Below are 25,749 nucleotides of genomic sequence, written 5' to 3'. Positions count from 1 at the left end.
TCATACACAAGGGGAAGCAACAAGAGCAGATTGGATTGAATACGTTTCAGAAGTGAATTCATTGTGAGCCTGGAACATATTAAATGAGTCAGGTGGCCCCCCCCATCTACCTGCTCAGGTGGTCGTAAAAGTTGGGGTTGTATTTCTTGGGTCCTTACCTGATCCAGCAACTTATCTTCAGTGGACAATCAGGAGGATGCCCCCGGAAATTCTACTCTCTTCAAAGAGCAAGCAAGTTCTTCTGAGGTCCTGGCCAACATTTTTCCCTCACTTAACATCTCCAAAACAGATACTGGTCATTTATCTCAGTGCTGTTTGTGAGGCCTTGCTGTGTGCAGATTGGTTGCTGTATTTAGCTGCATGACAGTGATTGCACTTCAAAAATAATTCACTGGCTGTAAAGCACTGACAGATGTACAGAACACAAAAGGTGCTATGCAAATTCTAACTCTTTCTTCCTCCTTTTAAGACAAGGTGATGCTGCACAGATGCATCATCAGCTGAACTGCCATCTCACAGCTTTACCGTGTACTCACCTATGACCCTGCAAACACTGGATCCATCACAGGCCCTGAATGGGACATTTTAAATGTTTAATTATATTTTGTTTAAATTGAATAGGTTACCACAGAGCCCTCCAGCTGCTGGTGTGAGTTCTAAAAACCACATGTGTGGGTCCCTGGCCTTTCTGCGGGATAACACACAGTCCTTATTACTTAATTGCTTAAAATTCAAATGTATTTCATATCTGAAAGTGAAAATCTCCTTGTGTGCAGGTGGATAAAGTGGTGCAAATGTACGAGACAATGATGACTCGACACACGACTATGGTGGTTGGACCCACTGGAGGTGGAAAGACAGTGGTCATTAACACACTTTGCCAGGCTCAAACTAGGTGAGACCCTGTGAACATTATACGTAACATGTTTTATGCAATATGGCGTGTACAGGAGAAGATACAGCAAGGCAGCATCCAGAATACTGACTCCCAGAAATCTGAAACCCCAACTTTTCAGATCTTCAACAAAGAATACAGAGCCACAGGCTTTGATTTTTTAATGATGAAAATATTCTGCTCGAAAACAAGCTATTTGTTTCTTGATTTTTCCTTTGCCTTATAGGTTGTCATTGGTGACTAAACTGTACACACTGAACTCAAAAGCTGTCAGTGTGATTGAACTATATGGAATCTTGGATCCTGTAACTCGTGACTGGACCGATGGAATTTTGTCAAACATCTTTAGAGATATCAATAAACCGACTGACAAGAAGGAGAGGAGGTAAAATGTCTCCAAGACCCCTTCCTACAAAATACTGGAAATAAATGGGGAGAGTGTGTTTGGGGTATTTTGTTGCAACAGTAACAATGCATTTATTGTTAGACTCGCCAGGACACTAATAAATCTACAATGGGCAGTGATCCGGTAGGGGCTGTATTGGATAAAGGACAGAGAACTAAAGCACAAACCTAGATGCAAACAGCATAATTTGCTCAAGGTTCCTATTCCAACAGAGAATCTAGTAGAGCTTTAACTATAACTATCAATGATCTTCAATGATCTGTGGGTAAAGTCACCAATCCCATGCTCCTCTTTATTAGTTCTTATATTTTGGGTGACGCTGGCAAGTCCACCTTCATTCCCAGTCTCTATTTGTCCTGAGTGGTGATGGTGGGCATTGTGAAACTGCTGCAATCCGTGGGCTGTAGTAATAGTGTTAGGTAGGGAATTCCAGGATATTGATACCACAACAATGAAGGAACAATAATATATGCCCAAGTCTCCCTTTGAATGTATCTCCTGACTGTAGGATTAGTGACTTTACCCTTTAATTTTTTCCGATTTGGTTGTGCAGCAGAAGCCAGTTTCCAATAGTAGGATTTAATAGAGTAGATTAAAAATATATATTTCAGTAGCAGAAGTAATGTTAAAGAATAACATTATATTGACCAATCCTTGGTGTTAATGTATGATACTGTTCTTCTACCTACAAAATATAGAATTAACATCTGTTCAAATCAAGCCATGGGCAAATCAAAATTTCTTCCATCAGAGCAATCCATGGTTTACAACCTCTGCCCTGAACTTCACTCCCTTCCTACTGAACTCAACTGTGTAAGACATGGGTATCTTGCCAAAGACAAGGACCTATACTATAACCAAGACCCACTTACTCCCACCTCCACACTGTAACTCAGTCTTACTGCCACTGAAACTCAGAACCACACTTCTGTTGTCTCTGGACTCAATGACCTAGAAATTAAATGATACCATCTCCATTTTACAGGTGGAAATGGGCCACTAAGCATCCAATATTGCTGGGGGCATGTGAGCTGTGTATTTTGCAGGTATATTTTATTTGATGGAGATGTGGATGCAGGCACTAGTCTTGGTCCCACGGGCAGTTCTAGCGAGGTTTTAAGCAGAATCTAGGGTGTGCGGGCAGTGGTGGCAAATTTTAATGTGGAGCTGGGAGGAGTAGGATGAAGAGACAGCAGTAGATTAAAAAAATGTAAGCTTGGCTTTCTGGAGCGAGCCTTTGCTGGTCCCTTTTAAAGACCTGAGAATACTGCCCACAGTATGCATGGTGATGCTGCAGTCAGTTGCTAAAGGAGGCCTCAAACATGCATTAGAGCACCTATTTGCATGTACAAAGGGACCAGCACCTGTTTCAGGGGCAGGCCTTGATGCCTATGCAGGAGCCTTTACCAATATGGCGGGTGGTGCACACCCGCACAGAATGAGCTCACCTGCAGCTTGCCGGTAATAGACAAATGAGAGCAGAGGCCCAATTTTTCATGCCTGCTGCCAGCCTCATTAGGCAAGTGCAATGTGTGCAGAACCTGAATCGGCCCTACTCCACGCTGTCCAATCTCGAGGTCAATTTTTCCAGTATCCTCCTTGCTGAAATCCCATCCTGCAGCTTCCATAAACTTTTTTCCAAAATTCAGCTGCCCCTTATCCTGTCCACATTAAGTACTTAATGATCTCCTCTGGATTTCTGTCAGCCAATAAATAGAATCTTCAAATGTGTTTACAAATCCCTCCTAAGTGCTGCCCTGCCTTTAGCTTTGTAACCTCCACCGAGCTTAGATCCTGCCCTGGACCCTTTGGACCTTTGTTGTGCATCATCCCTTTCCTTCCCCCCATAATTGGTAATATTTCAGTCCTACTCTCGGGAACTCTCTCCTTAAACTCCCCTACCCCATTACTCTCTCTCCATCTTTAAGAATCATCTCAAAATCCATCTTTTCAACCAAGCTTTCAGTCACCTCTCCTAATGCTCCCATTGCAGCTTGGCATCGGTTCCATTTTTTTCCCTCTTTGGAACAGTTTTTAATTAAAGGTGCTCTATGAGTAGAATCAGAAATTGATACAGCACAGAAGGAGGCCATTTGGTCCATCGTGCCAGCTCTTGGAAAGAGGTCCAATTAGTCCCACCCCCCCTGCTCTTTCCCCATAGTTCTGCAGATTTTTCCAATTCAAGTATTTATCCAATTCCCTTTTGCAAGTTACTATTAAATCTACTTCCACAACCCTTTCAGGCAGTGAATTCCAAGTTATTGTTTAAAATATACCTCCTAATAGATCTTTTACCATTTCATTTATGCACAAGTGTGGCAATTTAAAATGGTTGGTACTTGAAACATGTTGTGTATCTTGCAGGTATATTTTATTTGATGGAGATGTGGATGCACTCTGGGTGGAGAACATGAACTCTGTGATGGATGACAACAAGTTGCTGACCTTGGCTAATGGTGAACGAATCAGGCTACAGGCACATTGTGCATTGCTGTTTGAGGTACTGCTCTGGCAATATTTCTTTTCAGAATTTTCAGTGGATCACCATGCTGATTTGGGAAATCAGTGCTGGGGAGGAAAATGTTCTTTCCCTACAAGGATCTAAAGGCAGAAATAGAAATCACTTTGCACAGTATCAGAGTTATCACAGAGGGCTGAATTTTGCTGGCCCTCGACGCCGCAGGTCGCGGCACGGGAGGCAGTAAAATGCAGTGGGGAGAGGCCCGCCTCCACCCGCGACGTCGAGAAGGGCCCACCGCATATTACCGGCGGCAGCGGGACCACTGTGCGCCCCCCCCCCGCCAACCTGGCAGCGGGCCCTTCATCAGCATATGTAAATGAACATGTAAAATATTTAAATAAACTTACCTGCAGGCAGTGGCTGTCCCACTCCGATATTACGGTCACCGTTCGTGCTCCGCGTGCCTTTGGAACTCCATACAGAATTCCAGGTGAGAACCTGCTGGGGAGGGGGGAGTAATAAAATTTTCAGGGCAGGAGGGGTGGAGGAGTGGGGAAATCAATCTTTATTGTATGTGGGGATGGTGGGAAGGGATTGAAGGGCAAAATTTTGAAGGTGGGGGGGGGGAATGTTAGGGTATGTGAAGAACCAACAGATGGTCATTTCATTGCCTGTATTGACCATTGGGTGGGTTGGGGAAGGGCGTCCATCACTTATCTTTCAATGTATTAGAAATCTTTTATTTTATACCCTTTAAAAATTAAACTTATTTGTGTGGGCTTAAAGCCCTTTTAAAAATGGCACCGGCGCCTGTGCGGTGGCGCCGGATGCCGTTGCTGGGAACGCAGAGGCCGCCTGCTCTACTTCATCGGGGCGGCCGCTCCACACTCTCTATGAGCCCCCGCACGTAATATCGTAGGGGCTCAGGGACGGCACATCCAGTCGTGAATGGTGGTGGACAATTAAACTACGTTCCCATCCTCAACGATGGGAGAGCCCAGCACATCAGTGCAAAAGACTAGGCTGAAGCATTTGCAACCACCTTCAGCCAGAAGTGCCAAGTGGATGATCCATCTCAGCCTCCTCCTGAGCTCCCCAGCATCACAGATGCCAGTCTTCAGACAATTCGATTCACTCCGCGTGATATCAATAAATGGCTGAAGGCACTGGATACTGCAAAAGCTATGGGCCCTGACAATATTCCAGCAATACTACTGAAGATCTGTGCTCCAGAAATTGCCGTGCCCCTAGCCAAGCTGTTCCAGTACAGCTACAACACTGGCATCTACCTGACAATGTGGAAATTTGCCCAGGTATGTCCTGTCCACAAAAAGCAGGACAAATCCAACCCGGCCAGTTACCGCTCCATCAGTCTACTCTCGATCATTAGCAAAGTGACGGAAGATGTCGTCGACAGTGCTTCCAAGCGGCACTTACTTGGCAGTTTCGGTTCCGCCAGGGCCACTCAGCTCCTAACCTCATTACAGCCTTGGTCTAAACATGGACAAAAGAGCTGAACTCAAGAGGTGAGGTGAGAGTGACTGCTCGTGACAATAAGGCAGCATTTGACCGAGTATGGCATCAAGGAGTCCTAGCAAAACTGGAGTCAATGGGAATCAAAGGGAAATTTCTCTAATGTTTGGAGTCATACCTAGCACAAAGGAAGATGGTTGTGGTTGTTGGAGGTCAATTATCTCAGTCCCAGAACATCACTGCAGGAGTTCCTTAGGGTGGTATCCTAGGCCCAACCAACTTCAGCTGCTTCATCAATGACCTTCCCTCCATCATAAAGTCAAAGGTGGGGATGTTCGCTGATGATTGCACAATGTTCAGCACCATTCACGACTCCTCAGATACTAAGACAATTTGTGTCCATATGCAGCAAGACCTGGACAATATCCAGGCTTGGGCTGATAACTGGCAAGTAACATTCGCGCCAGGCAATGACCATCTCCAACAAGAGAGAATCTCACCATCTCCCCTTGACATTCAATGGCATTACCATCGCTGAATCACCCACTATCAACATCCTGGGGGTTGCCATTGACCAGAAACTGAATTGGACCAGCCTGATAAGTACTGTGGCTACAGGAGTAGGTCAGAGGCTGGAAATCTGCGGCGAGTTACTCATCTCCAGACTCCCCAAAGCCTGTCCATCTATAGGCACTAGTCAGGAGTGTGATGCATTACTCTCCACTTGCCTGGATGGGTGCAGCTCCAACAACACTCAAGAAGCTCAACATCATCCAAGACAAAGCAGCCTGCTTGATTGGCACCCCATCCACCACCTGAAACATTCACTCCCTTCACCACCGACGCACAGTGGCCGCAGTGTGTACCATCCACAAGATGCAGCAATTCGCCAAGGCTTCTTTGACAACACCTTCCAAACCAGCGACCTGTACTACCTAGAAGGACAAGAGCAGCAGATGCATGGGAACACCACCACCTGCAAGTTCCCCTCCAAGCCACACATCATCCTGACTTGGAACTATATCGCCGTTCCTTCACTGTCGCTGGGTCAAAATCCCGGAACTCCCTTCCTAACAGCACTGTGTGTGTACCTACCCCACGTGGACTTCAGCAGTTTAAGAAGGCAGCTCACCACCACCTTTTCAAGGGCAATTAGGGATGGGCAATAAATGCTGGCCTACCTAGTAACGCCTGTAAAAGAATTTAAAAAAAATTACACTTAATAAATTTTTGTGGTTGATAGCTCTGAAATAATATTCTTCACAATGACTTGATTGATTTATGAACATGATGTACTTCATGCACACGGTCCCTTTTGAACCAATCTCAGTCACTAAATGAACAATGTCCTCTACAAGTGCTGTGTTTAATTGGGTAATCTATAGTCTTTATGTTGCTTTCCCTCATGATACCATTCTGCCATCATAGAGTGGAGTGGGAGGGTGAGGGTCTGGAGTCTGGACAATCTCAAGACCTCAGTCATTGCCACTCCACAAATGGAGCAAGTTTGGAATGTTTCTTGTAGCTTTATCTCCTTGTCATCTGGCTGGAAAAGCTCAATTAACCGGAGTGTAAATAGCCCGGGTTTGACATGGAGTAACTTTTGCTCTGACTCTCTCTTTAGGAGTTCATCGCACTACTGGTAGAACTTGCAGGTTGTCCATAAACAAAATAATTAATTGTTAGTTGAGCAAAAAAGCATTCTAACATCTGATTCTTGTTATATACTGCATGACCAAAAGGAAAGCTTCTCATTTTCAAAGCTGAAACAGTAAGGGTATTTTGGTGAATCTGTGGTGCCAGTGAGGACCCTTATTAACTGTGAGCACAGATCTGAAAACTGGGTTACGTTGTTGTAGCCTTATCTCTGTGACATGCTTGCCACCAGCCAGGCATTGTGCTGGGACTGGAGCCTGGCAAAACCACTGCCTTGAATCCATACTTACTAAATGATCTGAAGATATGCACCATGGATTACAGGGTTCACTAATGTGCTCTTCGCAGCTATACTGTGCCCAGTGTGAAGAAAAATAGTTCATTCCTCATATGGAAATGCTGTCAACAGTTTGGGATGATCAGGGTGCCATGCTACTCTTTGGATGCAGAATCACTCTTAGAATTATAGCGTGGATAAAAATAGGAACGTAATAGTGAACGATGAACAGTTATTATTTATGAAGCTCTTGTCTGCCTCGTCTTGATACATGTGATTGTTTCTCTATGTGTGGTGTAGGTTGGAGATTTACAGTATGCCTCTCCAGCCACAGTGTCTCGCTGTGGGATGGTGTACGTGGACCCCAAGAACCTGCGATACAGACCCTTCTGGGACAAGTGGACCAACGGGAGGACAAGCAAGGTGTGAAATTATTTTATAATCAGTGTCAAATTTTGGACATTGAAAAATCTATGATAAACTCTGGCTTTTGTTTAACTGCAATTTGCACTTTTTCAGAATTTATTCTGTTGTGCAGGTTCTGTATTTCCACCCTCTTTGGACTCATGGAGTGTTTTGATTACATTTTAACTATAGTCACATGTTAAATCAGAAATTAAATTGCTATCTTTTTAAAACTTTGCTAAGTTTAAAAAAATAAAAATAGGCATTTTTGATCATTTTTATTCAAGTTGCAATTTCAATTTTGCAATTTTTTTCCTAGTTTTATTTTATTTTTATTTTTATTTTTATTTAGAGATACAGCACTGAAACAGGCCCTTCCGCCCACCGAGTCTGTGCCGACCAACTACCACCCATTTATACTAATCCTACATTAATCCCATATTCCCTACCACATCCCCATCATTCTCCTACCACCTCCCTACACTAGGGGCAATTTACAATGGCCGATTTACCTATCAACCTGCAAGTCTTTGGCTGTGGGTGGAAACCGGAGCACCCGGCGGAAACCCACGCGGTTACAGGGAGAACTTGCAAACTCCACACAGGCAGTACCCAGAACTGAACCCGGGTCGCTGGAGCTGTGAGGCTAACCACTGTGCCACTGTGAAATTTTGGATATAATTTAAATATGAGCTCTGATTTTTCCACATTAGTGTATAAGAATAATCTTTTAAAAATATTAATATTCGAGCACTCTGGTTAGTGATTATATTGGTCTTAACATAAATGTACAGATTATTTATTGAATGATTTTCAATTTATTCGTATCAAAAACAAAATCAGCAGTTCTCTATGACTTGAAGTTTAATTTAATTGTAGAAAGTGTCTGTGTGGCTAACATTCTCATCTCTGAGCCAAAAGGTGTGGATTCAGAGATTTAAGCACAGAATCTCGGCTGACATTCCACCGCAGTACTAAGGGAGTGTTGCACTGTCAGCGGTGCCTTCTTTTGGATGTGATTTTAAACTGAGGCCCCTTTTGCCTCACGTGAATGTAAAAGATCCCATGGCACAATTCTGAAAAAGAGCAGGGGCATTCTCCCTGGTGTCCTGGCCAATATTTATCCCTCAACCAACATCACAAAAACTGGTTATTATCACATTGCTGCTTGTGAGAGCTTGCTGTGCTTAAATTGGCTGCTGTGTTTCCTACATTACAATAACGTCTACACTTCAAAAGTACTTAATTGACTGTAAAGCATTTGAGATGTACTGAGGTCATGAAAGGCTCTATATAAATGTAAGCCTCTCTCACAAAGTGTATTAATATCTATCATCTTTAGTTGAGATTTCTTCGGATGTATGGTGAGTGATGTATTAAAGGTTAAAGAAGCCAACAATGAGATGTTGAGATATGATAGCTTAAAACCTCATGACTTTAATATTTTTGAATCCTTTCTGTTTGTTTCAGCAAGAGCAGGCTGACCTCCGCAAACTGTTTAATAAGTATGTACCTTACATCATTGAGATGATTGTGGAAGGGATGTTGGATGGCAGACAAGTGGAGAAGTTAAAAACAATTGTACCTCAAACAGAACTGAATATGGTAAGAAGACATAATGAAAAATTATTGAAGGAGAAATATTTATAGTAAGGTTGATTGAAACGGTTGATCTTTTAAGAATGGAGTTGGTGGAACCAGTTGCTTTCAGATTGATCACAAAAGCAAGATACTGGTCTAGAAACTGCAGAGACCTGAACTGACTATATTATGATTATTAATATTTGAGATTATTTTATTTTGTAATTAGCAATATAAAGAGGGATTCCTTTCTATTAAATATATTTCCTCTAACTTTATGTTTTACTGAACTAGTATCAAAGGATTTCTGTCAGAAAGTTCTTGTGTCTATCTCGTTGCTGCTATCCAGCAGCGATCTGTTTCTACATTCAGACTTTACTTGGTGAATGGACCTCTCCATAAAGCTGTAGACTAATACTGGGATAACAATGATTTCTATGGGGCCACTGTGTGTTTGCCGGACCTTGTTTATGCATGTGAATGGGGCTTTCGCTGGACTTCTGCCAAAGGCACTGCTGCAAAGTGGATGAAGCGAATTCTGGCCATCCCATTTCTCCTCTCAGGGTGGAGACAATTTGAGTGATTTAGAAAAACAAGACAAAAGGGGGCAGCATTGTTACTATGCCCTGGTTTACCCTTTTCATACAAAAATGGTGAGGTTCCAGAATGTTTTTTGAGGAAATAGATTCTAACATAAAGATGTTGTTGTCAGGTTGGTATGCCCTAAGGTTAAACCTTGTTTCGAATGATTGCTCTCCAGGTTGTTCAGCTTGCTATGATGTTGGATTCTTTTCTGGAGAAAGAGGTGGATAACTTTGACGTATTAGAATGTTATTTTATTGAGGCCTTGTACTGCTCTCTGGGAGCCTGTCTTCTAGAGGATGGAAGGATACAATTTGATGACTACGTTAAACGTCTTGCCAGCATGTCAACAATTGAAGCTTCAAATACCCTTGCTGGCCCAGGGGAACTGCCTGGTAAGTTTCTGATCCAATATTTTGTTGTCTCTGTCACATAACTAAGAATTTAATGAGGATAATATTCGGCTGGCTCCACATTCAATAAGTAAAGATAGCGATAAATCTTGTCAGAAGTGGAGTGTCAGTCCTTTTGTGTTGATGTTAGAGAAACTTAAGGAACTAAAAGCTGACAAATCCCCAGGACCTGATGGCCTATATCCTAGGGTTTTAAAAGAGGGAGCTGCAGAGATAGTGGATGCACTGGTTATGATTTTCCAAAATTCCCTAGATTCTAGAACGGTCTCAGCAGATTGGAAGTTAGCAACTGTAATTCCGCTATTAAGGAAAGGAGGGTGAAAACGGGGAACCACAGGCCAGTTAGACTGACATCAGTTGTCAGGATAATCTATTATTATCTGGAATCTATTATTAATAAAGTCTTAACAATTCATTTAGAAAATCATATTGAGCCAACATGGTTTTATGAAAGGAAAATCATGTTGGACGAATTTATTTGCATTTTTTGAGGATGTAACTAGTAGGGTAGATAAAGAGGAACCAGTAGATGTAGTATACTTGGATTTCCAAAACCTACTCAATGAAGTGCATACAAATGATTAATATGCAAGATAAGGGCTAATGGATTTGGGGGGTAATATATTAGCATGGATAGAGAATTGGTTAATGGACAGAAAGCAGAGAGTAGGGATAAACAGGGCATTTTCAAGTTGACAGGCAGTAACTAGTAGAGTGCTGCAAGAATTAGTGCTGGGGCCTCAGCTATTTAAAATCTATATTGGTAACTTAGATGAAGAGACAGAGTAATGTACCCAAGTTTGCTGATGATACAAAGCTGGGTGGAAATATAAGCTGTGAGAAGGACACAAAGAGGCTGCAAAGAGATATAGACAGGTTAAGTGAGTGGGCAACAAGGTGGCAGATGAAGTATAATGTGGGGAAGTGTGAGGTTATTCACTTTGGTCGTAAGAATAGAAAAGCAGAATATTTTTGAAAAGGCATGACACTTTTAAGTGTTGATGTTCAGAGAGACTTCGATGTACTTGTACCAGGAACACAGAAAGTTTGCAGGTACAGCAAGCAAGTAGGAAGGCAAATGGCATGTTGCAAGGGGATTGGAGTACAAGAATAAGGAAGTGTTGCTTCACTTGTACAGGCTTTTGTGAGACCACAACTGGACCATTGTGTGCATTTTTGATCTCCATATTTATGGAAGGATATATTGGAGGTGGTACAGCGAAGGTTCACTAGAATGGTTCCAGGGATGAGAGGGTTGTGGAGAGGCTTAATGAATTGGGCCTATTTTCTCTGGAGTTTAGAAGAATGAGAGGTGATCTCATTGAAACATACAAGATTCTGAAGGGGCTTGACAGGCCAAACACTGAGAGGTTGTTTTTCCTGGCTGGAGAATCTAGAACATGGGGGCACAGTATCAGGATAAGGGGACGATCATTTAGGATTGAGATGAGAAATCTTTTCACTCAGAGGGTTGTGAGTCTTTGGAATTCTATACCTCAGAGGGGTACAGATGCTCCATCATAGAGTATATTCATGGCTGAGATAGGTAGATTTTTGATCTCTCAGGGATTCAGGGGATGTGGAAAGTGAGCAGGAAAGTGGAATTGAGTCATGATTGTATTGAAAGGCAAAGCAGGCTTGAAGGGTCGAATGGTCTATTCCTGCTCCTATTTTTTATGTTCTTATGCTCTTATTGTCTTGCTGTGGAGATGATACCATGAAGTTATGAAATTGTTCAATTTGGGCTTTCTTACAACTTGCCTTTCTTCATATTCGTAACAAAATGCAGTTTCCAGTACAGACCCACATCTGCATGATCTTTAGCATATCTTTTTATATGTGCCATGACTGGGTGTGGAATGCCACAGGATAAACAGTTCCACATGCTACTGAGCTGTTTCACACCTGAAGTTGCTTGGGCTGTTACCAGGTTAGCTGCAGAAGTGGAAAGCGCCATACTGTTTCAAGTTAAAACTAGTAAATCAGATTTATTTACAGTATTTGTTAGCTGCAGCTCTTGTTAGACCGCATGACGGCTCTGGAACTGCGGGTGGACTCACTTTGGAGCATCCGCGATGCTGAGGAGGTCGTGGATAGCACGTTTAGCGAATTGGTCACACCGCAGATTAGGATTGCTGAGGGAGAAAGGGAATGGGTGACCAAAAGGCAGAGAAAGAGCAGGAAGGCAGTGCAGGTGTCCCCTGCGGTCATCTCCCTCCAAAACAGGTATACCGTTTTGGATACTGTTGAGGGAGATGGCTCACCAGGGGAAGGCAGCAGTAGCCAGGTTCATGGCACCGTGGCTGGCTCTGCTGTTCGGAAGGGCGGGAAAAAGAGTGGAAGGGCTATAGTCATAGGGGATTCGATTGTAAGGCGAGTAGATAGGCGGTTCTGTGGTCGAAAACGAGACTCCCGAATGGTATGTTGCCTCCCAGGTGCACGGGTCAGGGATGTCTCAGATCGGCTGCAGAACATTCTGAAGGGGGAGGGTGAACAGCCAGTTGTCGTTGTGCACATAGGCACCAATGATATAGGTAAAAAACGGGATGAGGTCCTACAAGCAGAATTTAGGGAGTTAGGAGCCAAGTTAAAAAGTAGGACCTCAGAGGTAGTAATCTCAGGATTGCTACCAGTGCCACGTGATAGTCAGAGTAGAAATGAAAGAATAGTCAGGATGAATGCGTGGCTTGAGAGATGGTGCAGGAGGGAGGGGTTCAGATTTTTGGGACATTGGGACCGGTTCTGGGGGAGGTGGGACTATTACAAATTGGACAGTTTACACCTGGGAAGGACTGGAACCAATGTCCTTGGGGGTGCTTTTGCTAACGCAGTTGGGGAGAGTTTAAACTAATGTGGCAGGGGGATGGGAACCAAATGAGGTCGTCAGTGGACAGTAAGGAGGTAGTAACTAAAGCCTGTAAGGAACTAGATAATGAAGTCAGCGTGACTAAGGGAAAGAGTAGGCAGGGAGCAGATGATGTACGCAAAGGGACTGGTGGTCTGAGGTGCATTTGTTTTAATGCAAGGAGTGTAGTAGGTAAGGCAGATGAACTTAGGGCTTGGATTAGTACCTGGGAGTATGATGTTATTGCTATTACTGAGACTTGGTTGAGGGAAGGACACGATTGGCAACTAAATATCCCAGGATATCGATGCTTCAGGCGGGATAGAGAGGGAGGTAAAAGGGGTGGAGGAGTTGCATTACTGGTTAAAGAGGATATCACAGCTGTGCTGAAGGAGGGCACTATGGAGGACTCAAGCAGTGAGGCAATATGGGCAGAACTCAGAAATAGGAAGGGGTGCGGTAACAATGTTGGGGCTGTACTACAGGCCTCCCAACAGCGAGCGTGAGATAGAGGTACAAATATGTAAACAGATTATGGAAAGATGTAGGAGCAACAGGGTGGTGGTGATAGGAGATTTTAATTTTCCCAACATTGACTGGGATTCACTTAGTGTTAGAGGTCTAGATGGAGCAGAATTTGTAAGGAGCATCCAGGAGGGTTTTCTAGAGCAGTATGTAAATAGTCCAACTCGGGAAGGGGCCATACTGGACCTGGTGTTGGGGAATGAGCCCGGCCAGGTGGTTGAAGTTTCAGTAGGGGACTACTTTGGGAATAGTGATCACAATTCCGTAAGTTTTAGAATACTCATGGACAAAGATGAGAGTGGTCCTAAAGGAAGAGTGCTAAATTGGGGGAAGGCCAACTATTCCAAAATTCGGCAGGAGCTGGGGAATGTAGATTGGGAGCAGCTGTTTGAAGGTAAATCCACATTTGATACGTGGGAGGCTTTTAAAGAGAGGTTGATTAGCGTGCAGGAGAGACATGTTCCTGTGAAAATGAGGGATAGAAATGGCAAGATTAGGGAACCATGGATGACAGGTGAAATTGTGAGACTAGCTAAGAGGAAAAAGGAAGAATACATAAGGTCTAGGCGGCTGAAGAAAGACGAAGCTTTGAAAGAATATCGGGAATGTAGGACCAATCTGAAACGAGGAATTAAGAGGGCTAAAAGGGGTCATGAAATATCTTTAGCAAACAGGGTTAAGGAAAATCCCAAAGCCTTTTATTCATATATAAGGAGCAAGAGGGTAACTAGAGAAAGGATTGGCCCACTCAAGGACAAAGGAGGAAAGTTATGCGTGGAGTCAGAGAAAATGGGTGAGATTCTAAACGAGTACTTTGCATCGGTATTCACCGAGGAGAGGGACATGACGGATGTTGAGGTTAGGGATAGATGTTTGATTACTCTAGGTCAAGTCGGCATAAGGTGGGAGGAAGTGTTGGGTATTCTAAAAGGCATTAAGGTGGACAAGTCCCCAGGTCCGGATGGGATCTATCCCAGGTTACTGAGGGAAGCGAGAGAGGAAATAGCTGGGGCCTTAACAGATATCTTTGCAGCATCCTTAAACACGGGTGAGGTCCCGGAGGACTGGAGAATTGCTAATGTTGTCCCCTTGTTTAAGAAGGGTAGCAGGGAAAATCCAGGTAATTATAGACCGGTGAGCCTGACGTCAGTGGTAGGGAAGCTGCTGGAGAAGATACTGAGGGATAGGATCTATTCCCATTTGGAAGAAAATGGGCTTATCAGTGATAGGCAACATGGTTTTGTGCAGGGAAGGTCATGTCTTACCAACTTAATAGAATTCTTTGACGAAGTGACAAAGTTGATTGATGAGGGAAGGGCTGTCATATACATGGACTTCAGTAAGGCGTTTGATAAGGTTCCCCATGGTAGGCTGGTGGAGAAAGTGAAGTCGCATGGGGTCCAGGGTGTACTAGCTAGATGGATAAAGAACTGGCTGGGCAACAGGGGACAGAGAGTAGTAGTGGAAGGGAGTTTCTCAAAATGGAGACGTGTGACCAGTGGTGTTCCACAGGGATCCGTGCTGGGACCACTGTTGTTTGTGATATACATAAATGATTTGGAGGAAAGTATAGGTGGTCTGATTAGCAAGTTTGCAGACGACACTAAGATTGGTGGAGTAGCAGATAGTGAAGGGGACTGTCAGAGAATACAGCAGAATATAGATAGATTGGAGAGTTGGGCAGAGAAATGGCAGATGGAGTTCAATCAGGGTAAATGCGAGGTGCTGCATTTTGGAAGATCCAATTCAAGAGTGAACTATACAGTAAGTGGAAAAGTCCTGGGGAAAATTGATGTACAGAGAGATTTGGGTGTTCAGGTCCATTGTTCCCTGAAGGTGGCAACGCAGGTCAATAGAGTGGTCAAGAAGGCATACGGCATGCTTTCCTTCATCGGACGGGGTATTGAGTACAAGAGTTGGCAGGTCATGTTACAGTTGTATAAGACTTTGGTTCGGCCACATTTGGAATACTGCGTGCAGTTCTGGTCGCCACATTACCAAAAGGATGTGGACGCTTTGGAGAGGGTGCAGAGGAGGTTCACCAGGATGTTGCCTGGTATGGAGGGCGCTAGCTATGAAGAGAGGTTGAGTAGATTAGGATTATTTTCATTAGAAAGACGGAGGTTGAGGGGGGACCTGATTGAGGTGTACAAAATCATGAGAGCTATAGACAGGGTGGATAGCAAGAAGCTTTTTCCCAGAGTGGGGGATTCAATTACTAGGGGTCACGAGTTCAAAGTGAGAGGGGAAAAGTTTAGGGGGGATATGTGTGGAAAGTTCTTTACGCAGAGGGTGGTGGGTGCCTGGAACGCGTTGCCAGCGGAGGTGGTAGACGCGGGCACGATAGCGTCTTTTAAGATGTATCTAGACAGATACATGAATGGGTAGGAAGCAAAGAGATACAGACCCTTAGAAAATAGGCGACAGGTTTAGATAGAGGATCTGGATCGGCGCAGGCTTGGAGGGCCGAAGGGCCTGTTCCTGTGCTGTAATTTTCTTTGTTCTTTGTTCTCTTTGTATTTAATTGTTGAAGATACAGAGCAGATAACAGGCTCAACAATTACAATAGGTGAAATGACCCCCTTCTCATAGAATCATAGAATGCTACAGCGCAGAAGGAGGCCATTTGGCCCATTATGCCTGTCGACTCTTTAGAAGAGCTCTTTGCCCATAGCCTGTAAATTTATTTCCCTTCATATATTTATCTAATTCCCTTTTGAAAGTTATTATTGAATCTGCTTCCACCATCCTTTCAAGGAGCACATTCCAGATCACAACAACTTGTTGCATTAAAAATGGTTACTCATGTCGCGTCTGGTTTGTTTGCCAGTCCCCTTAAATCTGTGTCCTCTGGTTACTGACCCTTCTGCCAGTGGAAACAGTTTCTCCTTAATTACTGTATCAAAATTCCTCATGATTTTAAACAGGTCCATCAGATCTCCTCTGAACCTTCTCTGCTCTAAAGGGATCAACCCCAGATCCTCCATTCTCTCCAGATAACTTAAGTCCCTCATCCCCAGTTCCATTCTAGTAAAGCTCTTCTGCACCCTCTCCAAGACCTTAATATCCTCCTAAAGTTTGATGCCCTGAATTGAACACAGTACTCCAACTGAGGCCTAACCAGTGTTTCATTAAGGTTTAGCAAAACTTCCTTGCTTTTGTACTCTATTCCTCTATTTATAAAGTCAAGGAGTTCCTTCTCTCAACATGCCCATAATAATAATTATTAGTTCCATTACTCAAGTATATGGGAAATAGACAGCAGACACTTCACTGTTTGCGAAGTCTTTGCAAGACCAGACCTGAAACAAAAGCCTAATAGAGTTTTTGTCTGGCACGATACCCCTTAATGGTGTATCAAAGACCGACACCAAATTCTGTCTCACTTGAAAGAGACAACTACTTGCATTTATATGTAACCCTTAAAGGAAAAAAAATGTCGCAAGGTGCCACACAGAAGTGTAATCAGACAAATATTGACACCAAACCATGGAAGGAGGCATTGGGAGGAGTGACTAAAAGCTTAGTCAAAGATTTTTTTAAAGGAGGGTCTTAAAGGAGGAAAGGGAGGCAGAGAGATTTAGGGAAGGTATTCCAGACCATAGAGCCTAAACGGCTTAAGGTGGGCCGAAGGGAGTGGAGGATGCTTAAAAGACCGGAGTTGGAGAAGCGGAGCTATTTCAGAGCATTGATCATTGAGCATTGTAGGGCTGGAGGGGTTGTGCAGATACGGATTTAAATACGAGGATGAGAATTTTAAATTTGGGATGGTGGGAGCCTGGGAGCCAACATACGTCAGCAAGTACAAGGGTGATTGGTGAGTGGGACTTAATGCAGCATAGATTATGGGCAGGTAGACTTTTGGATGGACTGAAGTTTATGGAGGCCAACCAGAAGATCATTGAAATATTCAAGGCTGTAGGTGACAAAGTGTGGACGAGGGTTTTGGCAGCAAATGTGCTGGGTGATGTGGAGGCAGACACAAATATACATTTCAGAGACCTGGAATGATTGACGAGGCAACTAACTGTAAGCATAGGGCATCAATTGCAGAAGTGGAGACTACTGGCCTTCGGTCTTCTAATACCTGTGACAAGTATATTCCTGATTATTTTTATAAAGTAAAAATGAATCTGATTAGTTGTTTGTTGTATTGCATCTTAAAGTCCCTGATAGTTTTTATTTCTTTGCGCATGTCCTCTTGCACGATCTAATTTTATTTTCACAGTTGACCTGGTGAGTGGACCTTCAGGAAGCTATAAGTTTTCATACTAATTATCCAGTAATGTTACACTCTTGAGCTTTTTTATTTGTTGTAGGCCAGCTACCAACTCTTTATGACTTCCACTTTGATGATGTGAAGCTGAAATGGGTTGCCTGGGCCAAGCTTGTGCCCAAATATGTCCATGATCCTCAAATAAAATTTATAGATATTCTTGGTAAGTTTTTGTCTTCTTGAATCAGGGGGCCACATGTGTAGTGTGCTTGATATTGGACTTTCATTACAGGGCCCAGAATGATAGGATTAAAGTCTGTTCTATCTGCTGTTGTCAGGGTCCGATGTGGGACGTTTAGGCAGATTAAATCCGAATGGGCATCAGCTGAAAGTACAAACCTGCCCCTAGTGCATCATTAATTAGCAAAGTACCTCATACTCTAAGGGTGACTTGTGTGAGAAATGGGAAATACCACATAGATGTTCTGATGGTGGGGCTGAGCAACATTTTAGGGCACAGTTAGAACACTGGTATCTACCCGACAATGTGGAAAATTGCTCAGCTATGTCGTGTCTACAAAAAGCAGGACAAATCCAATTACCGCCCCATCAGTCTGCAGTCAATCATCAGCAAAGTGATGGAAAGTGTTGTTGATAGTGCTATCAAGTGGCACTTACTCAGCAATAACCTGCTCACCAATGCTCGAGTTTCACCAGCAACCCTTGGCTCCAGACCTCATTACAGTCTTGGTCCAAATATGGAGAAAAGAGCTGAATTCCAGAGGTGTGGTGAGCGTTATTTCCCTTGACATCAAGGCAGCATTTGACAGAGTGTGGCATCAAGGAGCCCCTGCAAAATTAAAGTCAATGGAAAATGAGGAAAACTCTTCACTGGTTGGAGTTATACCTATCACAAAGGAAGATGGCTGTGGTTGTTGGAAGCCAATCAACTCAGCCCCAGGACATCGCTGCCAGAGTTTCTCAGGGTAGTGTCCTAGTCCCAACCATTTTCAGCTGCTTCATCAGTGACCTTCCCTTCATCATAAGGTCAGAGGTGGGGATGTTCACAGTTGGTTGCACAGTGTTCAATACCATTTGCAATTCTTCAGATACTGAAGCAGTCCATGCCCACAGGCAGCAAGACCAAGACAACATTGAGACTTGGGCTGATAAGTGGCAAATAACATTCGCACTACACAAGTGCCAGGCAGTGACCATCTCAAATAAGAGAGAATCTAACCATTTTCCCTTGACATTCAATGGCATTACCATCGCTGAATCCCCCACCATCATCTTCCTGAAGGTTTTCTGAATGGAGGGCTGTGACTCGTGGTGTTCCGCAGGGATCAGTGCTGGGACCTTTGCTGTTTGTAGTATATATAAATGATTTGGAGGAAAATGTAGCTGGTCTGATTAGTAAGTTTGCGGACGACACAAAGGTTGGTGGAGTTGCGGACAGTGATGTGGATTGTCAGAGGATACAGCAGGATATAGATCGGTTGGAGACTTGGACGGAGAAATGGCAGATGGAGTTTAATCCAGACAAATGTGAGGTAATGCATTTTGGAAGGTCTAATGCAGGTGGGAAGTATACAGTAAATGGCAGAACCCTTAGGAGTGTTGACAGGCAGAGAGATCTGGGCGTACAGGTCCACAGGTCACTGAAAGTGGCAGCGCAGGTGGATAAGGTAGTCAAGAAGGCATACGGCATGCTTGCCTTCATCGGTCGGGGCATAGAGTATAAAATAGGCAAGTCATGCTGCAGCTGTACAGAACTTTAGTTAGGCCACACTTAGAATATTGCGTGCAATTCTGGTTGCCACACTACCAGAAGGACGTGGAGGCTTTGGAGAGGGTACAGAAGAGGTTTACCAGGATGTTGCCTGGTCTGGAGGGCATTAGCTATGGAACCTGCTGCCGGGGGAGGTGGTGGAAGCAGGTACGCTAGAGACGTTTAAGAGGCATCTTGACAAATACATGAATAGGATGGGAATAGAGGGATACGGACCCCGGAAGTGCAGAAGGTTTTAGTTTAGGTAGGCATCAAGATCGGCGCAGGCTTGGAGGGCCGAACGGCCTGTTCCTGTGCTGTACTGTTCTTTGTTGCCATTGTCCAGAAATTGAACTAGACCAGCCAAATAAATATTGTGACTGCAAGAGCAGGTTAGAAGTTGGGAATCTGTGGCGAGTAACTCACCTCCTGGCTCCCCAAAGCTTGTCCACTATTTACAAGGCTCAGGTCAGAAGTGTGATGGAATACTCTGCACTTGCCCAGATGTGTGAAGCTCCAACAACACTCAAGAAGCTCGACACAAAGCAGCCTGCTTGATTGGCACCCCATCCACAACCTTAAACATTCACTCCCTTCACCACCGAGGCACAGTGGCAGCAGTGTGTACCATCTACAAGACACTGCAACAACTCGCCAAGGCTCCTTCGACAGCACCTTCCAAACTCGCGACCTCTGCCACCTAGAAGGACAAGGGCAGCAAATGCATGGGAACACCATCACCTGTTAGTTCCCCTCCAAGCCACACACCATCTTGACTTGGAACTATATCGCCGTTTCTTCACTGTCACTGATTCAAAATCCTGGGACTCCCTTCCTAAGAGCACCGTGGCTTGTCCCTACACTACATGGACTGCAGCGGTTCAAGTAGGCAGCTCACCACCACCTTCTCAAATTGCAATTAAGGATGGGCCTTGCCCACAACCCTCACATCCCATTAATGAATAAAAAAAATAGTGAAGGGAGCTTTAGTCTGCATCTAGCTGTGTTCTACCTGCTCTGGAAGTACTTGATGAGCACAATCACAGAATTGTTACAGTGTAGAAGGAGGCCATTCGGCCAATCGTGTCTGCACTGGCTCTCCGTAAGAGCAATTCACTCAGTTCCATTCCCTCGCCTTCTCCCCATAACCCTGCACATTCTTCCTTTTCATATTACTGTCTAATTCCCTTTTGAATGCTTCAATTGATCCTGCCTCCACCACATTCTTAGGCAGCGCATTCCAGACCTTAACCACTTGCTGTGTGAAAAAGTTTTTCCTCATGTCATTATGTTTGCCATAATGCCACAAAGAAACTTTCCATTTTGGGTTATAGAGGATAAGTATAATTATGTGTTTTGGGAGAGATATATATTTTTACTTAAATAAACTAATTTACTTCAGACTTGCCAATCACTTGTAGCGTTACCCAAGTGTAGTCTTCAGGTGGGGTGGACTTAGAGCATTGGCGAAGGGGGGGGGGGGTGGTAATTGGACCAGGACAGCAGATGTAATTCAATTGCCATTTTAAAGTAATTTATTCAGTCCTTATTTTCATAATTTCGTTATATAAATTCCTATGTCAACGTTTAGAAGGGAAATTTTCTATGTAAACTTGTCACACTGTAATTCCTTCTACGAACAGCTACACTGCTATCATTGGTGGTGGGTGTAATTCCTGAGTGGATATAGGAATTTAAAGTAGGAAAAAGTTGACAGCAAGTGTTCAGATGTAAGATTTTTAATATATGTAAACATTGAAATAAACTAACATGGTTTGCTACAGTTAAACCTTGTGTAATCATTTCCAGTTCCTACTGTTGATACAACACGTGTCAGTTGGCTACTTGAACAGATCGTGAAAATTAAGCATCCTGTACTGCTTATGGGAGAATCTGGTACTTCCAAGACTGCTACGACACAGAACTTCCTTAAGAGTCTGAACACAGATGTTAATGTATGTACCAGTGTTTTACTGTCTTCTCATCCATTACTTAGTTCCTTCCTGGAAGCAAGTATGCAATGGGTTCTCCCAGGGGTCGGTATTTAGGCTGTTGCTTTTTTTATATGTAAAAAAGATCTAGACTTGGGTGTGGGGAGTACAGTTTGGAAATATGTGGATGATATAAAACTTAGCAATGTAGTCAATAGTGAACAGGATAGTAAATTCAGAAGGACATAGACAGACAGGTGAAGTAGGCAGACAGATAGCAGATGCAATTTAATGCAGTTAAGTGTGTAGTGATGCACTTTGGGAGAAACAACACAGCAGCAGTATAATTTAAATGGTACTATTTTTAGGAATGGAGGGACTTCGGGGTGTATATTCACAAATCCTTGAAGGTGGCACGGGAAGTTGATAAGGCAGTCAAGAAAGTGTATGGGGTACCTGGCTTTGTAAATAGGGGCATTGAATTCAAAAACAAGGAAGTTATGTTCAACCTTTACAAATCACTGGTTAGGCCTCAGCTGGAACATTGTGCACAGTTCTGGCACTACACTTTAGGAAGGATGTTAAGGCCCTGGAGAGGGTGCAGAGGAGGGTTACCATCAAGCCACCAGGGATGAAGGAGTTCAGTTATGTGGAGAAGCTGCAGTTGACCTCAGAGCAGAGAAAATTAAGGGGAGATTTAATAGAGGTGTTCCAAATAATGAGAAGGCTTGCTAGAGGAGGTATTTCCTCTGGCAAGTGAATTGGTAATCAGAGGGCACAGATTTAAGATAATTGGCAAAGGAACAAGACAGGAAATGAGGAGAAGTTTCTTCACAGAGGGTTATTAAGATTGGGAAGGCACTACCTGTAAGTGTGGTGAAATAAGATTCCATTGGAACTTTTAAAAGACAGTTATGGGGAAAAAGCTGGGTGTGTGACCAACTTGGACAGATCTTTCAAAGAGCTGCTACAGGCACGATGGGCCAACTGTCATCCTCCTGTGCCGTACGATTCTCTGATTACTCCAGTCTTTCTCTGTATCTATCACTTGCTTTAGTTGACAGTTTAAGGAGTTTTAAATATGTTTGTTTGATCACTCAGTTGTTGTTGACGATCAACTTCTCATCTCGTACCACCTCAATGGATGTACAAAGAAACCTGGAGGCAAATGTAGAGAAACGAACCAAAGTTACCTATGGACCACCAATGGGAAAGCGTCTCTTGGTCTTCATTGATGATATGAACATGCCACGGGTAGGTGGGGTGGTTGTATATTTATTATAAATTAGGCAATGAATTTTTTTTTTAAAGTGCATATAATAGCACACTGATCACTATGCTACATCCTAGGACAATAGGAGGTAGTTATCTTGTGTTGTGGAGTACTATTGAGAACTTCATACGAGACGGCTGTAGGTGAAGCAAGCAAAATTTATTCAGAGATGCAAGTATGTATACAGGGGAGTACGTCTCTCAGTGAGATCCAAGAGGTGACTCAAAACTCCTGTGTTCAATCCACATACTTATACATCACCTTCGCGTGACATGCTCTGCATCAACTATTTTCACATAATCACTTGGCTAATTGCTTATTCCAACATAGGCCTTCCTTTGTTCCTTCATATCAGTTTATTTTAATCATCTATCTGTTCCAAGGCCATCAATTTGTGGTTCGATCGCTCAGTTCCCTTCTTTGTTCTTGTCCCTTCCTCCAATCCCGTCTCCCTTTAATTATATCTTCACAGTTGAGGTTATACATTATTTGCAGTGTTAGCAGTTTTTTGCTTCATTGGCCTACCTAACAGTGTTAGTATTTTTTAAGCATTCGTCTTGCTAATTATCCCATGATTCCCTACTTCATCTTGTATATTGAAAGTAAGCTCACCTAGATAGTGGGGAAACAACTGAATGCACAAACTGTTTAACAGGTGACCCTGTTGTTCAGCTTGTATGCTGTTGTGCTCACATGATTTCAGTGTGCTCAGCAAAGTTCTGAGTTTTTAATAACAACCATTTAAAATAACATTTGTGTGACTATCATGGGAGTGAGGAGATAAAAGCAGTTCATTTGAAGGAGGTGTAGATCCTGTCATACTTACTAGAGTGGATTCCCAGTCAGCTAAGAACATATAAGAAATAGAAGCAGGAATCGGCCATACGGCCCCTCAAGCCTGCTCTGCCATTCAGTATGATCATGACTGATTTTCTGCCTTAATTCCACTTCCGCCCCCCCCCCACTCCCTTAGCTACCATACTTGTTACCGTTACACAGCGAGAATGATCGATAGCGAACAGGAAGATACGTGACAGTTCCCCATAGAAAAAGAAGCTACCTGATCAATAGCTATCATTCAGTGAGGCTCTTCCAGTTGTTGGGTTAAACCAACCGCTGAGTAGCATTCCCCTGCTTTCTGTGGAGAGCCAGAAAAGGAGAAACACCGGTAGAACATCCAAGCTAGGCTAACAAACCATGCTGAGAAGGTCATCAACGGAGGTCAAAGAGCACATGGGACAGTGCATCTGTTGAGAAACACAGGTGATTGGGACAAGGCTCACAGCTGGGTCCTGGGCTGTTTTCATGAGTCCAACTGTACCAGTACAGGAAGGGCAAGAAGCAAAGTTTATCAATTGTTGACACAAAATGTGCTCCCATTTCCAGGGAAAGGATCATTTCTGAAAACAGTAAGAACAACAATGATGAAAACAGTCATATATGAGAAGTAACAACATGTAGAAGGGTCCTGAAGATGGTCATTCACATGAAACATCAGCCCGTATTTTCTCTTTATAGATTTGGACAGAACAACTTTGTATCTTCAGCAATTTCTGTTTTGGCAACAGGAAATGGTCCTAAGAATGCATTCTTTAAATTCAGATTATCTTTGTAAACTGCTGAAACTTTCCTTTTGTTATTTATGACACCATTGAAATTCTTTGCTAAAATTGTAATCACTTATTCAGCCATAAGAAATGAGGAGGAAAACTATAATTATTAGAAGTAGCAGATCGAAAATTACGCAGGTTGTGAATTGGAAGCACTGACCCCCGTCTTGCAAAATTCTGACTGGGAGCATTGCATTTACCCCATTAAAATTTAGCAAGGGTTCGAATGGTGTGTGTTAAAGTGAAGCTATTTTAAATTAGTTGTACTTGTCAATAATTCAGCACCCCCTGTCTAATTTCGATGATTTTCCTCCTAAAATCACTTCTTTTGTTTCAAGATTTAGTTGACTTGTTGATTGTTGAAAACTAGGTCGACCAATATGGCACGCAGCAACCCATAGCCCTGCTGAAGCTTCTCCTGGAGAAAGGTGGAATGTATGATCGTGCTAAGGAACTGAACTATAAGATCCTGAAAGACTTGGGCTTTGTTGCTGCAATGGGAAAAGCAGGAGGTGGACGTAATGAAGTGGATCCTAGATTTATCTCGCTCTTTTGTGTTTTCAATGTAACATTCCCAGCAGAGGAATCACTGTTTTCAATTTACGCTTCAATTCTGAAAGGACACCTGATGGTAATTATTGGAAAATGAAACGTATTTATACACTTACTCATTTTGAGGGAAAGTAATCTATTAATGAGTAATTTTTACCTCTATATTGCAGCTTAATGATTAAAATCTTTTGCAGGAATTCAGTTCAGAAACTCAGATGAGCCCTGGTTCTAGTAGCCTCTCCTAATTGTTCTCTCTGGAAACCAAACCAGAAAGATCTCATGTTTGATCTCTGATTTACCCTGAGTTAGCTGAGCAGGGACTGGACAGTGGTGGGAGTGCTCACAGTGATCTCTGTCATCAAGTGTGACTGCATACCTGAATAAAATACTGGCTCAGAATTTGGTGGAGTGGGGCATCTCACAGTGTGTTCTGTTAGTTACACTTGTTCCTGCACCCTTCAGCTCAAAATTTTATATCGTTGTAAGTGCAAGCTGATAACGGCGCAATAAGAGTAATGAGGCATCTGGGATCTTGGTGATCAGTGGCACAAACAGCACAACTCCTTAACCAAAAAGATCCAAGGACTGAGAAATAAACAGAGGAAGGACTAAGAGGGAGGTGAATTAGAGTAGGTGAATTCAATGTCAAATCAGGTCCAGAAATAAAAATAAAGGGAAGGAAAGATTGGATTGAGGGAGAGAAAAAGAGACAGAAAGGACAAGTAAAACAAAAATGTAAAACTTAAAATTGACATTTTAAAAATCTCCAACAGCAATTAACTACCTGAATGAATGTAACTCCAATGATATAAGCTCTGTGCTTCCTATTTGATCATTTGTGTGTTAATAAAGGTAGGGACCCATGTAGTACCATCTT

At 43.2% G+C, this 25,749-nt stretch overlaps 1 protein-coding gene across 11 annotated transcripts in view; it reads left to right on the top strand.

Annotated features, from left to right (window-relative positions):
• Positions 1-25,749, top strand: part of dnah10 (dynein axonemal heavy chain 10) — a 323,633-nt gene that overhangs the window by 161,030 nt on the left and 136,854 nt on the right. For 10 of the 11 annotated variants that reach the window (XR_010977212.1, XM_068054492.1, XM_068054490.1 and 7 more), the window contains 10 exons: positions 777-895; positions 1,122-1,280; positions 3,666-3,801; positions 7,469-7,591; positions 9,044-9,178; positions 9,915-10,131; positions 17,839-17,958; positions 21,316-21,461; positions 22,539-22,691; positions 24,691-24,951. Coding sequence is in view for 10 of the 11 variants with exons in the window: in XM_068054492.1 (XP_067910593.1) it covers positions 777-895; positions 1,122-1,280; positions 3,666-3,801; positions 7,469-7,591; positions 9,044-9,178; positions 9,915-10,131; positions 17,839-17,958; positions 21,316-21,461; positions 22,539-22,691; positions 24,691-24,951 (1,569 nt within the window). In the remaining variant the exon portion in view is untranslated. The remainder of the gene's footprint in view (positions 1-776; positions 896-1,121; positions 1,281-3,665; positions 3,802-7,468; positions 7,592-9,043; positions 9,179-9,914; positions 10,132-17,838; positions 17,959-21,315; positions 21,462-22,538; positions 22,692-24,690; positions 24,952-25,749) is intronic. The other variant, XM_068054489.1, reaches the window with a different exon arrangement.

This window comes from Heterodontus francisci, chromosome 23 (genome assembly GCF_036365525.1).
Source record: "Heterodontus francisci isolate sHetFra1 chromosome 23, sHetFra1.hap1, whole genome shotgun sequence".
Taxonomy (NCBI): domain Eukaryota; kingdom Metazoa; phylum Chordata; class Chondrichthyes; order Heterodontiformes; family Heterodontidae; genus Heterodontus; species Heterodontus francisci.
The sequence above is the reverse complement of the archived record's forward strand: the minus strand, read 5'-3'. Positions and strand labels throughout refer to the sequence as shown.